At 31.5% G+C, this 16,112-nt stretch overlaps 3 protein-coding genes across 4 annotated transcripts; 1 reads left to right on the forward strand and 2 right to left on the reverse strand.

Moving 5' to 3' along the window:
• Positions 1-993: 993 nt before the first annotated feature.
• Positions 994-7,256, forward strand: Hmu (adipocyte plasma membrane-associated protein hemomucin). The gene is made up of 6 exons (XM_085189315.1): positions 994-1,247; positions 1,322-1,530; positions 1,739-2,027; positions 2,318-2,511; positions 4,934-5,151; positions 5,229-7,256. Exons 1-6 carry the CDS (start codon positions 1,126-1,128, stop codon positions 6,366-6,368), a joined length of 2,172 nt encoding a protein of 723 aa, XP_085045441.1. The 5' UTR covers positions 994-1,125; the 3' UTR covers positions 6,369-7,256.
• Positions 3,430-4,479, reverse strand: LOC146536893 (transmembrane emp24 domain-containing protein 1-like). The gene has a single exon (XM_085189325.1). It carries the CDS (start codon positions 4,332-4,334, stop codon positions 3,564-3,566), a length of 771 nt encoding a protein of 256 aa, XP_085045451.1. The 5' UTR covers positions 4,335-4,479; the 3' UTR covers positions 3,430-3,563.
• A 607-nt stretch (positions 7,257-7,863) lies between the features above and the next one.
• Positions 7,864-15,220, reverse strand: Psn (presenilin). Of its 2 annotated transcripts, none has more exons than XM_085189318.1 (9): positions 14,933-15,220; positions 14,464-14,666; positions 13,870-14,079; positions 13,253-13,473; positions 12,569-12,667; positions 12,048-12,089; positions 10,731-10,943; positions 10,084-10,196; positions 7,864-9,555 (listed from the first exon to the last, which is right to left on the reverse strand). In XM_085189318.1, exons 1-9 carry the CDS (start codon positions 15,077-15,079, stop codon positions 9,400-9,402), a joined length of 1,404 nt encoding a protein of 467 aa, XP_085045444.1. In that variant the 5' UTR covers positions 15,080-15,220; the 3' UTR covers positions 7,864-9,399. The 2 variants fall into 2 exon arrangements, with proteins under 2 accessions (XP_085045444.1, XP_085045443.1); XM_085189317.1 differs by having other exon boundaries at positions 12,006-12,089.
• Between the last annotated feature and the right edge of the window lie 892 nt (positions 15,221-16,112).

Genomic DNA, 16,112 nt, shown 5'->3' on the forward strand with positions numbered 1-16,112 from the left:
ATTATCAGTGGCTACAACTTAAGACAACATCTATCTGTTCTATTTCAAATTTGTAATTTGAGACATGATCCCTTACTTAAAGATCTGATTAAGACACAAAGAGTTTTTTGAAAATGACGAAGAAAACTTAATTTTATTTTGTTTTTTCGATATAATTGTTGGCCATTCATTAATGAATAGATATTGTTTAGTTTGATTAGGACTCTTTCTTATTGTTTTTAAGAGGCTAATATTTGTTACAGTATCATTATCGTTGCGTTAAGATTATTTATAAATGTATTCATTGTTTAAACAAAGATTTTAAGTTTAGTTCCGTTGAGTTATGCAGAAAATAACTGAAACTATTACGAACAAACAAATAATGATAAGAACCAATACGATTATTATTAGAAGGAGGAAACCAATCAAATACATGTAGCACTAATACTTTATATTTTTCTGTAGAACACTGTCCGTTCTGTGGTCGTCAAAAAAATTATGCGTCGATTATCTTTCTCGAAAACCAATAATGATCTGGTCTCATATTTTTTCTGTATTAGGTTCATCCATCCATCCATCAGCCTTTTAAGGTCCACTGCTGGACATAGGCCTCCCCCAATGCTCGCCACCCCGTCCGGTCCTGCGCCCTTTGAATCCAGCGGGTATTAGGTTAATCTATAAGAATTAAATGAGAGTGATTTTGAACAAATATTTCACTTTTTTTTTTCGTACACATTTAGGTCGCGATTTGTGTATGACCCTTATATTATAACTTGGACTACGGACTACGGTATTACTATAACATTAATTTAATCAATAATTTATTATATATATCACCACAATCCTTATTTTGAGTATACATATAATTATATTGTCGACATAGTTACTTCAATTGCTATTACTAAGAATGATTTCAGTGTAATGAAGTTAATAAAATATGGTAACAATGAACGGAACGGATGACGAATCTAATCAAAATCTTTAATCGTCAGCGTCAATTTGACAAACGATTCTGCTTATCCGTCAAGCGTCATTATTTCCTCACAAAAAATATGTGATAGCCGAGTGAAGTCTGCTTTTATGTTTTTTTTACCGAGTTGAAGTTCAAGTTTAAGTAACTTTCGAATTTAGTTTAGAGACACAAATATGGGATTTCTTATTGGAATAATTAAGATAATATTGAAATTAATTTTAGCTTTTGCTATTTTTGTTTCGATAATTATCCTTATTCCGAATCTGCCACCTTATACTAAGTTTACGAGTATTGAGTACGTTTTGAACTTGAGGTAACCTATGTTAATTACCGTTATTCGAGTTACGCTTAATGTTTAATTTATTACAGAATCGAGCCAAGTCAACAATTGGTTGGTCCTTTAGCTCCTAACAATGTACTAAATAGTCCTGAACGCTTGTATGAGGATAAAGTACTGGGACCAGAAGCTTTTCAAATATGGAATGGTGAAGTATATACGGGACTTGCGACCGGCGAAGTGGTAAAAGTATCACCAGGTGGACATGTGACTTTTGTCACTAAAATTGGCCAACCTTGCTGTAGGTTCAATAAATATGATAATTTTTATTATTCTCTTTTAGTTTTAGATAAAATAATTAAAACAATTTTTAAGAAAAGTTCTTATTCATTTTTAGATTTTTCGTTTTCATGGCAATTTCATGCTATTTAGTGAGTTATTATATTTTTGCCTTTTTTTTTGTATTCTTAGTTTACCGTAATTAGGAAACTTATGACCTAAATTTTTAGCTGGCCTTGTCCAGGAACATATATGTGGACGACCATTAGGATTTGTCATTGATGAAGCAAATAAATTTATATATATTGCTGATGCTTACCATGGAATATGGAAAGTCAATTTAGTAACAGATAAAAAGCAATTACTAGTATCAGCAAGAGTACCAATAGAAGGGAAAATTCCAAAGCTTTTTAATTCGGTAGCTTTAGACAAAAATGGCAATCTGTTTTGGACAGACTCTTCTTCTGATTTTTCTTTGAGAGATGGAGTTTTAGCATTTATGGCAGATCCAAGTGGCAGGTTTGTTGATAATTAATACTATCTATTTTCTTGTTCATTTTTTAGCTTCACATATATTTCTGTCAACATCAAAGGAGACAATGTAATCCCCATTTTCCACAAAATTTAACATAACAAGATATTGGGTGATAAGTAGCAAAATTCAACCTCACTATGGCTATTTATGAGAGCAAAGAAATTAAAATATCTTATCCCAAGTGGGAATAAAACTCACAACTTATATATATATTTAGACCCTGTGCCACAAGTACCTTAATGTTAGTAAAATAATGAATATTAATATCTAACAGACTATTACAATACAATGCTGCCAAAAATGAGAGTAAAGTATTGATTAACAACTTATGGTTTCCAAATGGGCTTGCTGTTTCTCCTACCAACCAATTTGTTGTTGTGTCTGAAACTTCTAAGTTCAGACTTGTAAAGTATTATATTGATGGACCTAAAAAAGGAGCCTCTGAAGTGTTTGCAGATGGATTACCAGGCAAGTTATTTATAATGTTTTTTTAAAGTTTTGTTTATATTTTGAGCTTCACACTATATCTCACACAGGATAGGTAGACAGAGGAAAAGTAAAGTTAAGATACTCCATTTCTCGTTTTCCGCCAATATCTCTAGGCATTGTGTGTTGTCTGGCAGAACTCAAGGAGGTGCTTTTGCCTGACTACCAGTATGAGAAATGAAAATATTAAATAATTATTTCCCCAAGTAGAAATCTAACCTAGAACTGTCATGTTTAAAGTCGCTGCACATTTGCTTTACCTTAACCCTGTATCCCACACACTGGAGGTCTTATCTTGCTCTACCTATAAAGGGGAATCTAGTTGTAAAACAATGTTTGCTATAGCACTGCCCAATAGTGTTGAGAGGTGATACTCAATAGCGTGCTTTTCCTCGTCACCAAAGCTAGATAAAGAATTTTTTTTTCCCTAAATAGGCATCAAACCTACAACAGTCTTGTTTACAGTGAAACAATATCCCACAATATGCTCAATAGTTTATAATTGCTTTCAAAAATTAATAAAACTCATTAATTTTACTTTATTTTATCTGAACCACTGCTATATTACAAAGATAAAAAACTTGTCACATGTGATATTATTATCTTTTAATTACCTTTTCGTGTTTATTTCAAAAAACATTTAAATCAATATAAATTAATGTTGTCATTGTTAATGGTACACAGTAACCAATACATATTTTTTATCATGTTGATAGTAATACAAATGTTAAAGTAATTGCGTTTGAATATTTAATAGAAGTTTTCGTATCCAATATACATACATTAACAAAATAATCAATTTAAACTGAAGTTTTTAGTTAAGCTACTTTAATTTTTACACTGTGTATACAATTAATCAAATTTTATAGTATATTAATTTATTTTATTACTTTTATCAGTATAGTAAATATTTATTTATTACAGTAGAGTCACATTTTTATGTTGTCTTCTTATAATAATAATGTATTTTTAAAATAAACATACCTAAGTTGACATACCATTCATATTTTCTATAGAATTTTAATTTCTATTTATTAATGTGATATAGCTGTAGAGCATGGTCTGTCAAATAGTTTTTTTATCACATAAACTTGTAATAATCCAACACAAGCCATGAAGACTATCTGAAAAGCAGACCATAAGTCCACTATAAATGTGTCTTCTAATGCTGAATAGCTATCCCGTGATTTAGTTGCACTGTATCTATCTAGCATATGGCGAGCGCGCACCACGGTATTTAATGTACGCATAAGAGAATCTATAATTTTGGTTACTTCAACAGCATATGTCGTACCATCTTCGTCTGTACCTATCCATTCTAATATTTCCTCCTCCGGCTCCTCTTGCCCTTCGCCGTCTACGACACTCACGTGTGCATCACTCTCTGTAACTTCGGGTTTTCTTTTATCATCTATGACCACATACACAAAAACTAGTTTCGAATTAATTAAACTGTGCGTATTGTCCAAACAAAATACGTAATCCCCGTCGTGTTCCAAATCCATGATTATTGAATTCTGCGAGTGCTTAAAATCTGATAGCAGTTTTATTCCTTTCGGGTCGATGACTTCAACTGATATATCCAAGTCACCGTGTTGACCATCGAGCACTTGGTAGTAAAGCTCCATCATTTGGCCGGCCTTCCCCTTTTCAAAGAAACATGTCCTTGTACCGGCTTCCACTCTAAAATTCACATCAGTCTCGTAGATCTGGTTGGCAGCCACTATATCACAAATAGTAAAAATTGATAGTAAAGTTATAACTAGATACATTTTGCCTGCTATAGCTAAAGACAGTGATAACATATGGATGAAATGATCTACTTCACAATTTGAAGTTTTTCACTGTTTGCACAGATGTGAAGTGTTTCCAAACACTTCAAATTATAATATGTGCTAGAAATAAGTGAAAGTTAAGGTTTAAATTGCAATGACATAGATATATCTACATAATATATTAAAAGAGCACATAGTACATTTTTATTAATGTTTTTGTTGGTTATTGTTAATAATCAGTTTCATGCTATATGCCGCACATAACAGGGTAGGCAGAGGGAACCTTGTGTTAAGACACCGTTTTTCACTTTTTAATTTTTTGTCGAATTCTGGAGGTATTGCGTGTTAAGTGGCGGAACTCAACGCCCTTTGCCTCGACAACGGAGCGAAGTAATAGAAATATAAATTTTAGATAATTTTTACACCACCACAACCAGTTGATTTAACAGTCACACTTTCTGCCTCTGCGCTACGATTGGCCTGGTCGGTTATTGTTATTTAGCATAATGAATAAAAACAACTTAACTAATTCTATATAGTAATTATGTCTAGTACTTAAGTATAAGCATTGCAAGAAACACAAAATAAATAATTCGGTTTTGATTATTGGTTTTGACAAATTTTTGCAGGCTTCCCTGACAATGTACGTCCTCTTCCTGACGGTTCTGGAATATTAGTGGGACTTTACAATACGTTCATCGATGACCACCCAATACTTATCAAGTCATTGGCCACCGCGCCTTTGGCAAGAAAATTTTTGGCACGATTTCTTCGTCTCATTGAAATTCCATTCGAATTTCTCAATCGCCAAGTCCCACACTATATTTTCCAAGAAATAACACATTACGTAAGTTTTAAAGTAATTAAATAATATATGAATATACTTGTGCAAATTTTAAATATTAAATACATAATTATTTTTAGATTGGCAGTTTTAGCAGTTTTTCTAATATATCTCCTGGAACGTCAGGATTAGTTCAATTAGATTGGAATGGAAATATTGTTGCTGCTTACTATAATACTGATGGTAAGCTCCATGGCATCAGCGATGCTATTGTATTTAATGACAAACTATATGTGGGAGCACCACACAAGCAAAATTTTATTGGAGCTGTACCAGCACCATCATTATTAAAAAAAGCTTTTTCTATGAAACCATCACTAGTAAAAGAACAACCAAAGGCAAACGTGCCTAAAGAAAATAAAGTTAAAATAGAAGAAAAAAAAGATGTACCCAAAGTAGACAAGCCTGTGGAAAAGAAGGAGCAGCCTAAACAAATGCCTCAAGAAGTAAAAAAACAAGCTCACGCGGAAAAACAACCTCAAAAAATAAAAAATCAAGCGCCAGTAAAACAAAATGCTGTCCCCAAAGATACACCAAAGGCTGATTCCAAGGAAGCTGAGATCAAGACAAACCAAATACCCAAAAATGTAGAAAAAGAAGGACAAAAGGTTAAGGAACCAATAGCAAAAGCAAACTCTGTTCCGAAAGAATCTGAAGCAAAACCTAAAGTGCAGCCAAAGTTACAAGAAAAGCCTAATGAAGAATCAAAAAAACCAGGGACCAAAACTAAGGAAGAACCTAAAAAATCAGAAGCCGCACCTAAAGCGCAAGAAAAAGTTAAAGAACAACCTAAAATAAAAGAAATACCAAAACATGCTGAATCACCTAAAGAAGAACCTAAAAAATCAGAAGCCGCACCTAAAGTGCAAGAAAAAATTAAAGAACAACCGAAAATAAAAGAAATACCAAAACATGCTGAAGTCAAACCCAAAGCTCAAGAAATCCCTAAAGAAACACCAAAACCGGCGTCTAAAGAAACAGAACCAAAAATGAAGACTAAAGAGGCTGACGCGAGGCCAAAAATCTCAAAAGAACACGTAAAACCACGAAATACAAACAATGACAAGAAAAACAAAGATGATTCTAAAAACTTTGAAAAAGCCGAAAATCCAATACCTGTAGAAGAAATAATACCGTCGGATACAGCAAAGCCAAATAAGGAAAAGTTGAAAGTAATAAAAAAGAATGGACCTCAAGAAATACCCAATCCTCACATTTAAATGGTTGTGCTTGATTTAATTTTAAATTATTTATTTACATGGGCATATTATTGATTCAATATATATATATATATATATAATTCTTCAGACCAGACCATGGCTGTTGTATTTACTAACCAAATATTTTAGGAGAAAAATTTAACTTATTACACAAAAAGATCTTTTAGAGGTAAAGCTCCTTAAAATATTTTTTTAAAATTCTGACTCGAAAAATTCTTCATGTAATGTATGTATGTAATTCAGTGTTGCATACACGATCAAATAATGGATATGAAGATTTTCATTTTTAACATTTAACATTAACCAACCTTTGATAGGATGATCTTCACTTTGCCCATATATTATATATTTAAAATAAATGTTATTTATACAATATTAGGTTAATGGTCTTAATGTGTCTTCGGCTAAGGGTACATCTCATTAGATAGTTTGTCAATTTTGCATTCCCTAAATACATTCCCTTGTATTATTTGGATTTTTTAAAATTTATTTTTAGAGATTTTTTTTGTGTTTAAATTGTATTACGTCGATCTCAAAATTGGTGGTATATTTTTCATTTTCTTAATATACACAAAAAAATCATTGCAATTATAGTGGTTATTAAGATTTTTCTATATTTTTTAATTATAAAGAAATTACTCATATTTTAACTTTTATTTTTAAAAACATATTTTTTTACACTGTTACCATATTTTGATTCAAGTTAAATATTATATTATGTTGATAAATAAATAATATGTATCCATTTTTGTAACCTCAGGTTGTACACATAGATTTTATATTTATATACTAATTAGTATAATTTATGTTGTTAACAAATATTTTAGAATCACAAAATGTGTTTTAGTAGCAATAACTTTTATAATAAAGCATTTAATTTTTATTAAATTTGTAGTTTTATTACTCACTTAATTAATTGAGTTATAACAATGTAACCTCATGAAATAAATCATTACTAATTTTATATCATATACGACCTTTCAATGACTTGAGGTCGCCTTGATACAATGGTATAGTGTCTACCTGTCAACGCCACGTTTGTCAATTCGATTTCCACTCTTAGAGAATGTATTATTTTTATTTTCTTGTATAGTAAATTTCTTGTAAAGTAAAGTAAATAGTTATATTTTTTGTTTTATGCATGTGCTGTGATAGACGGAAGGAATGTAGCATTAAGACTGTTTTCTAGTTTATATTTGAAATCACCATTTCCATAGATCTTAGCGTTTAAACAAAGAAACTGTTTATATTAGTATAGATTACGAGAGAAAGTTAGTGTCACACCAAGCAGAGAATTTAAGATAATTTAAACACAATCATTAACTCGAATGAAAATGGAGCTTGGCATTATGACATTCAGTCAGTCGCCTGTCGTCCTTCCATTGTGTCACAATAGCATCAACAAAATCCCTATTCATTATTACCAGCACACCAAATGCTACTGGCAGTTTGTATAAGTTTGTTTGTAGCAGATATAAAATAAAACATTATATTATTTGCTTGTTAATTTATATTTATTAAATTAATTACAATTTATCTTAATTAAAAAAATCAATAAGGTGTTATATTTTAGATTCAATGGAATGTGTAATAAAATAAACAAACCTTAAGTGATAACGCTAGCAACATAAAACTAGACATACGTTTACATGAACTACTTACTGGTTTTTGAAACAACTATTAAAAAGCCATTACAATTTATTAATATCAACACTGTGATGATATCCTATATAAATATACCTAATAAAATCATATTTTATTTATAAATAAAATGTAAATTTTCTTTAGCTATGCTGTAATATTCTTATTAATGAGTGGACTTTTCCTTAACAAGTTATATTCTAAGAGTCTGACGATTAAAGTAAATAATTTAGACGTAAATGTTTCACACATCTAAACTTAAACATTGATTTAATTTCATGATGCATCTCGCCAATAGCAGGGTAAGCGGAGAGAATCTAGAATCTAATTTTCGAGATATTGTGTGTTGAGTGGCGGAAGACAACGCCGTGTTTTGTCTTTACCAGAGTGGAGAAATAAAAATAATGAATAACGAAATAGATTTGTATCCACAACCGTATCATTTACAATCAAACGCTGTGCCGCTGCGCCACAACGGAGTCTGAATATGTAATATTCACTAATGTACACTGGCAAACATTAAACTAATGGAGTCCACTTTTTATTATATTAAAATAAAAATTTGGACTTATGTTACTCAAAAAATTGCATATAACTACATTAATATGTGACATAATATCGTAACAACAAAATTCAGTCCAAATATAGTTTCCAAAAATTTAAATCGACTTTGAATTTCAATTGTTAATCGATTTTTTATTATCTTTTTATACATGATATATTACTAGATTTGTCATACGTTCATAAAATCTTCGTTCAATTTGAATAGCATTATGACAGCCCTGTTTATTTATTTACACCAATATTTAAGTTATAGGACCTAGGAAAATTAATAAACATAGAAAAACCTACAAGAAATATAGTGAATTTATAATAAGACTAAAAAACACGAACAGACGGTTATTTATTATTAACTTCAGGGTAAAAGTGGCATAACTCAAATGTTTTTGGGTAAACACCATGCAATGACCCATATGTAACTACAAAAGTAAAATATCTACTTTAGGGTTATTGAAAAGATAGATTTTTTTTTATAACCGTTCTCCTTTTGTCAGATATAAACACAAGTATACTATTCTATCAGTTCTATGTCTAACGAAACTTTAAATTGAAACTTAATACAAATCTTATTTTTTTTCTAATCATCGATGCGAGAAGCGTGGTTTAAAATTTTAAAAATTAAAAACTCATGACTGAACTGACTGGTTTGAATGTTGTTTAAACGAAAATATTAAGTTAGAACATATTAAGCGTTTGGTAAATTATGAAAATAAAATCGATTCAAATTATATACATCAAGATAAATTTCCAAAATGAAATTATTATGAAATGTATGTGTAATGTTAGGCGACTATTAGACTTATGTGATAATTAGAATCTTTAATTGAAGTTAAATAAATATTTGGTCAGCGGCGAGAGCGTCGGCGAAGGGTTTCACAACACAACGCGTTGCAAAATAGAAGATCAGACCGAAAAATATTGAAATAGGTAAAGCTGGAAGAGCTTTCTTGAATATGGCCAACAGCAGGAGAGTGAGACAAAGACCCTGAAACAATTTAAGAAATTAATTTGGTTCATGCTTGTTTTTAGGTTCACGCTGTATCCCTCACATAGCAGGGAAGGCAGAGGTAACCTAGTGTTAAGACACTCCGTTCCTCATTTCTGCCAAATTTAGTGTCGAGTGGCGGAACTCCGCGCGAGGAAATAAAAACATGAATCCTTCAACTCTTTATCTGCATAATATAGCAGGATATGTAGGGAGAACCTAGTGTTCTGTAAATTGCGAATTGAATAGCAAATCTCAACTCGTTTCCCCTCCTTTCTCCTCAATTTATCATTCAATAATTTCCCTAAGTGGTGATTGAACCTATGTTCATTGCGGTACCCATTGCATCACAATGGCTGCTAAGTTTCATATAACTTAAGTACAAAGTAAACCTTTGCTTCATTTATTTACGTAATTATTTAAGGTAATATTATATTTGCTTTATTAAAAGTGAAATAGCAAATATACAATTTAAATTAAATAAATAACTATTATTGATTAGAAACAATTAAAAAAAATTAAACTTACAATTAGAATAGCCACAAAGCAAGCTAACGTTGTGTTCCAGTCCCCATAGGAGCTTGCTTTTCCAACTAACACACTGTAGAAGATGAAATCACCTAATCCAAGTTTCACACCCTCTGAAAATATAAATTATTATTTTTATTACAGTTGCATAATAATATATTTATACAACTGTAATAATGAGCAGAATAGACACATATATTATTAATTATCATATCGGACAATTATGATTTAATAAAAGCAACCATTGAAGTTAGGTTACCACACAAATATACTGTTGATACGATCGATGAGTTGTGATTGCTCTACAGTTAGGCTTTAAATTTTTACGCGTTCTCGACTCGGGATAGTGAAAATAGTGAAAAGTAAGAAAAATATTAAAATTAAATCTGTTAAAACACTCCGTTCCCCACTTTCTGCTGAATTCTGGAAGCATTGCGTGTCAAGTGGCGGAACTGAACACCGCGTTTTGCCTCGACACCAAAGCGAAGCATACATTTAAATAAACATTTTATTTCCCTGAGTGATCAAATCCACAACCAATAGATTTTGTTGTGCCCCTGCGCCACATCTGGCCTGGTCCTGGTGCTGTGCTTGACATATATGTACATATAAGCGTGTTTGTACATGTGCACAGCCACAATACTAACTCTCCTCATCCAAGTCCTGCGGACGTGGCGGCCTCTCCACGCGTGTCACGTAGTGCGCGGGCGCAGTTTCGTCAACGCGCAAGCGACGCGCGCCCCCTGCACCCCCACCCGCGCTCGCTCCCGCCGCACGCTCCCGCCACGCAGCGTCGAATCCCGCCTCGCCCGCGCCGTCCGGCGACTGGCCCACGCTGGGCTGCCGGGACTCATTGCCTCCTAACATTATAAAACCAATTCAATAAATATCTATAAAATAAGAGAATTAATTTATTTATGCACGCGTTGCCATTGCAACGTGTAACACACTTTATATGAAAGTGTGTTACACTTTTATATATTTGTAATGTGACAAAATTTATAGTAGTGTGTTATTCTTTCTCTTAAGCGCTGTATTACGCATATAGCAGGTTAGGCAGACCACGGACATTTATAGAAAATTGAGTAGTATGTGGGGAACAAGAAGGTCCTTCTCCCCACTTACTACTCAATTTTCCATAAATTACATGTTAAGTGGCAACCCAACACCGCAGTTTTCCTTGTTACTAAGGCGGCGAAATTAATACAATTAATTTCCCTTTATTAATCGAACCCACAACCTTTATAGTAAATCGCTCATAAATTAAAATAAACCTATTTAAACATTCCAAATCTAAAAATATTATAAATAATTTTTAAATGACGTACCTTTTACGTATGAAACCCCTTGAAATGACGTACCAGTTAGAGAAAAGACCACCAAAGTAAATTTTTTTAATAATTGGTGTTAATTATATATGTATATTATTAAAAAAAGTTTACTAATGTATATTATAATATAAATGTTATTAGAAATTTTAAATTAATATACATGCTGTAAGTAAAGTGATTTATAAATAAGAGAGTGAATAAGCGATGTGTCACCTTTGCAAGTACACTTTATCTTTCTTTCTACATGCTTTTCTACATAGATATCTGCATGAAGAATGAATATACATGTATAAACGTTTTTTTATGGATAAGACAAGACAGGAAAACGAATGTCCCGTACATTCGCTTGCATTGTCAAGCAAAGCTACGGATGGGTCGCTACTTTTTGTTATAAATTCAAAACATTCTTTATTCAAATAGACTATTATAAGCACTTTTGAATCGTCAAATGAACATATAAACAAAAAGCTGCCACCGGTTCAGAAGACAGTTCTGCTGAGAAGAGCCGGCAAAATACGTATGGATAATACGTGTATACAGGTGAAGTTAAAACAGTGTACGTATAAAGGCAACAAATGTTAGAACACGGACCGTCAGGATTGAGCGGTCGGAGCTCGCGGGGCGCCGGCTCACCTTCGCCCACGCCCACCGCCGCCAGGCAGTACATCACAGTTGCTGAAATGTAGAATTACAATATAAGCTTGTTAGTTATTGAAATATAGTGTAATGAGAAATACAGACATTCACATTGTATCTTGGTTGACCCTAGGTAGACAGAGGGAATCTAGTGTTAAAGAAAGGGGTTTCAAGCTATGCACGAATTTTTAAATGTTGCAGGTTGAGTGGCAGAACTCAATATTAGGGCTTTGTCTTATTACCATAGATAATATTATTTATTTTACTGTGAAGGAATCTAACCCATAGTCTTCATGTTTATATTTATGCTTATGCATGAGATTATTAAATAAGATTTTTCTAAAATAAAATAACATTGTATATTCTTCCACAATTCCAATAACAAATGATCATGAACTTGATTAACAATCCTAAGTGCAAGAGATCCTTATTAAGAAATTCATGACACAAAAGTCTGAGTAATTGAAATATTATTGTATTCTAGCTAACATAGAGAATATAACTAAAGAAATACATACATGAATAAATTAAAGCTGGAAAAATGGATTCATTTCTCTCCTGAGCAGTTTCTACTAATATCCTAAGAGGTCCTTTTGGTGTTAAGACTGCAATTAAATCTGAAATAATAATAAAAATATATATATTAATTATTTATTTTATTGATTAACTATCAATAAGATATGTGTTTGATTATTATTCGTTTATTTAAATAATTAAAAAGATTCAAGAATTCAAGAAAAACATTTTTTTTCAGCTTCATGAGGTATTGTAACCTCCCCCCCATGTAGCAGGATAGGCAGAGGGAACCTAGTTAAGTTACCTACTCCACTCCTCATTTTCCATCGAATTCTGGACGCTTTGCTTGTTGAGTAGCGGAACTCAAAACCGCGGTTTATTTGGACACCAGAGCAAAGAAATAAAATATTAAATTTTTAATTACCACAAGTGGGAATCAAACCCACAACTTGTGACGTTCACAGTCACATAGTCGTGCCCCTGCGCCATGACTGGTCTCATAAAAATAAATAAACTTTTCTTGTACTAATTTCCAAAAAAGTATTTTATCCATTGTCACAGTTATGAAACAACAATTTAGGCAGAAAATGGAGAATTAAATATTGTGTTACTAGTTTCTCATTGCCTATCCTGCATATAGCATATAGGATAAAATGTAAAGCAAAAAAATAATACAAGCACATTACCCCAAATAGAAATTACAGCAAGAACTGCCCAAGTGGTCCATTCTGGTAAATATTTAATGAAGACCAATGCCATCAATGCTGCTATGAATATCAAGTATGCCTGTTGTAGCCGCAGGGGACCCTTCCAATGAATGACTATCATTCCCATTACTCCAAAATTCCACATGACAAATGATAATGTTAAATAATCCATTGGTATGTTGTAAGCCCGTAATGCTTCCCTATAATAAGATTTATATTAAAAAATTCAAATTAAAGTGAATTAAACAAATAATTTTTAAAACATACCAAATATAAATGCAAATAATTATTTAAGCTTCTTTTTATCTTCATACTTTTAACCTACATATAGAAAAGTGGCAACACTTTGTTCTCTATTCTCTTATATATTGAGGGGCGGAACTCAACACCACTTGGTCTTACAAAGAGCTGAGATTTAAAAATAATTAATTCAGCCTAGTGAGAATTAAATTGAGTATCATACCAATTATAATTATATTTTTATATATTATGTTTTTAATAATTATATTAAAAATATTACAATCTTTATTATTTAAAATACTGTTTCAAAAAAGCTACCTAAAAATTATTTATATTGGATAAAAATAAGAACTTACTCTATATACAAGTATGAGAATAAAAACAGCAGCATAAGAGAAGACAGTATTAGCCAGCCATGGATCACCTTGTAGCATCTCTTTTTGTACAGAACAATGAGCAACACAGTCATGAGAGCTATCACACTCAACAAGATCATAGAGTTTGCAAGTGCATTCCACACTTTGGTCACTGCATATGGACTTTCTTCATGAAATGGAGTATAAGCCCTGAAACATAAGTATTTCATTAGAAAAATTGATGGCCCCTATGAATAAAAGGATATGTGAAAAGACAAGGTTTACATAAGAATGGAATAAAGATTCATCTTCGTCTCAAAAACTTGAACTAAGACTATGAACATAAATAGCGTATATTTATAATTTTATTTTTTTAAGAACAAGATGAACCTTTATTTTGATTTATATTGCTAAATAATAAATTAGAAAATATTTTTCTACCTAGTAAATGCAATTTTGTATAATACAAATTTTACTTTACTTAGATTTTCTGCTGATAATAATAATTAAATTTGTAACAACTATAAATCATTTTTAAACAAAATATTACAAGTATGTTTATATAATTCCATAAATAATAGTATTCATACTTACAAGTATACATCTTTTACAGAATAAAAGCTTATTGATGTTATTGTTGCAACTACAACAATCATACATAGTGTCACTGGCACAAACAGTTTAATGACATGTCTAGCTCCATATTTCAGTTCAAGTTCTTCTAGTGGTGGTTCATTTGTATTTTGACCTGAGCTACTTGCACCACGCCGGCTGCTACCTGATGTTCCTCCAACACTCTACAATAATATTAACATTATGAATGTAATATGTAACATAATTTTCTGTAATAAACTTATTAGATTAGTTACACAAATTGATATTATTTACGATAAGGGTTATTCATTGTACACCAATGCAAGTTTTCTATATTATAAGAAATTTAGATTTCGTTGAAATTCGACATCACGAACAAGATTAGTCATTGGGATGTCTGTAAGTGGTAGCCAAAGACAATGACATATAAAATTATTATAAATTCTAATTACAAAACCAATCTACGTACACCGTAGTTTCGCTGTGCATCGGATTTTGTTTTTCTTTTTCGTGCAATCCGATCAGCGATCTCCCTATCGGGACGAGCTTCAGCTATGTGGCCATCCATGAGTGCAGTGTGCTCGGTCGCTTCTGTGTCACTATCGGTGTCACTCATTCATACGTTATTAAGACTTTTTAATAACATATTAAAATATCACCTCCTACTTAAACTGTATCTAAACAATTGTAATTTAAGCGTCAATAAATGATTACGTTCCTCCCCCAGGCAAAATAATGATGACAATTGACATTGACAATTTGACAGTCTCATTAGTTGTTGTTTAAAAATATAGTATATTTAATCTGTATAGAGAATAAATATTGCCGACAGGTTAAATATATAATTAGGTTTCAGAAGTGAAATATCAAAAGAAAACTACACAACACTAATGTTACAAATACAATCTTATTTATTAAAAATCAAAATAACTATAAACTGAAGTTTATATAACTAGAAACTTATATAAAACACCAACAACATTCGAAAACACATATAGGTATTTACTCAGTGTTAATTATAGCAGCTCTTTTAAGCAATTCACATTATTTATTAATTAAAACATTTAAATTACTTTATAACTTGCTAATAATGATCTATTAACAACCTAATAACAAATCACATCGACTACAACACGTGTAACCTCAAGTATATGAGGGCCAAATATGTCTTCCCGCTTAAATTAGTAACTTAATAACAAAATGAAAAGAGCGGGATGTCAAAATGACATTGACAGCGACATTGACACATTGCAGTACTATATTTGACAGTTGACATTTGTAGCACAGAAGTCTCCTAAGTATATACATTTAATTTAAAAAAAAACAACAACATTTAACAATGCCATAAATGTAATAAACATTTTACTTCGTAATTACCTACCTAGTACGAAGCCTGCATTTGGAGGGGGAAAAGTACCAACTTTTTATATAAACTTACTTTAACTAAATTAAAATGTTATAGGTATTGATAAATAAAATTTAAGACAAAATACATCAAACTATAACTTGGCTATTATTGTTTTCGATATTATAAGAACAACAAATAATCTTTTAAAAATAAAACTAACTAAATCTTTGCACTCAGCTGCCTATTAACGGACACATCATAATATAAATTAATAATTCCGCCCCTAACACCTAGCGCTATG

The sequence above is a fragment of the Heliconius melpomene genome, chromosome 8 (genome assembly GCF_056956725.1).
Source record: "Heliconius melpomene rosina isolate 202511_hmr_F chromosome 8, ASM5695672v1, whole genome shotgun sequence".
Taxonomy (NCBI): Eukaryota; Metazoa; Arthropoda; class Insecta; order Lepidoptera; family Nymphalidae; genus Heliconius; species Heliconius melpomene.

Bases quoted from the DNA above. Each gene is read 5' to 3' on its own strand.
- Psn (XM_085189317.1), bottom strand. From the start codon at position 15,079: ATGAGTGACACCGATAGTGACACAGAAGCGACCGAGCACACTGCACTC. The intron at 13,474-13,869 runs GTAAGTTCTTAT...ATCTTATTATAG, and splicing joins TTCTCATACTTGTATATAGA to GGAAGCATTACGGGCTTACA. The intron at 10,944-12,005 runs GTCCGTGTTCTA...TTATAATGTTAG, and splicing joins CCGACCGCTCAATCCTGACG to GAGGCAATGAGTCCCGGCAG.
- Hmu (XM_085189315.1), top strand. From the start codon at position 1,126: ATGGGATTTCTTATTGGAATAATTAAGATAATATTGAAATTAATTTTA. The intron at 1,531-1,738 runs GTAGGTTCAATA...CTAAATTTTTAG, and splicing joins TAAAATTGGCCAACCTTGCT to CTGGCCTTGTCCAGGAACAT. The intron at 2,028-2,317 runs GTTTGTTGATAA...AATATCTAACAG, and splicing joins ATGGCAGATCCAAGTGGCAG to ACTATTACAATACAATGCTG.
- LOC146536893 (XM_085189325.1), bottom strand. From the start codon at position 4,334: ATGTTATCACTGTCTTTAGCTATAGCAGGCAAAATGTATCTAGTTATA.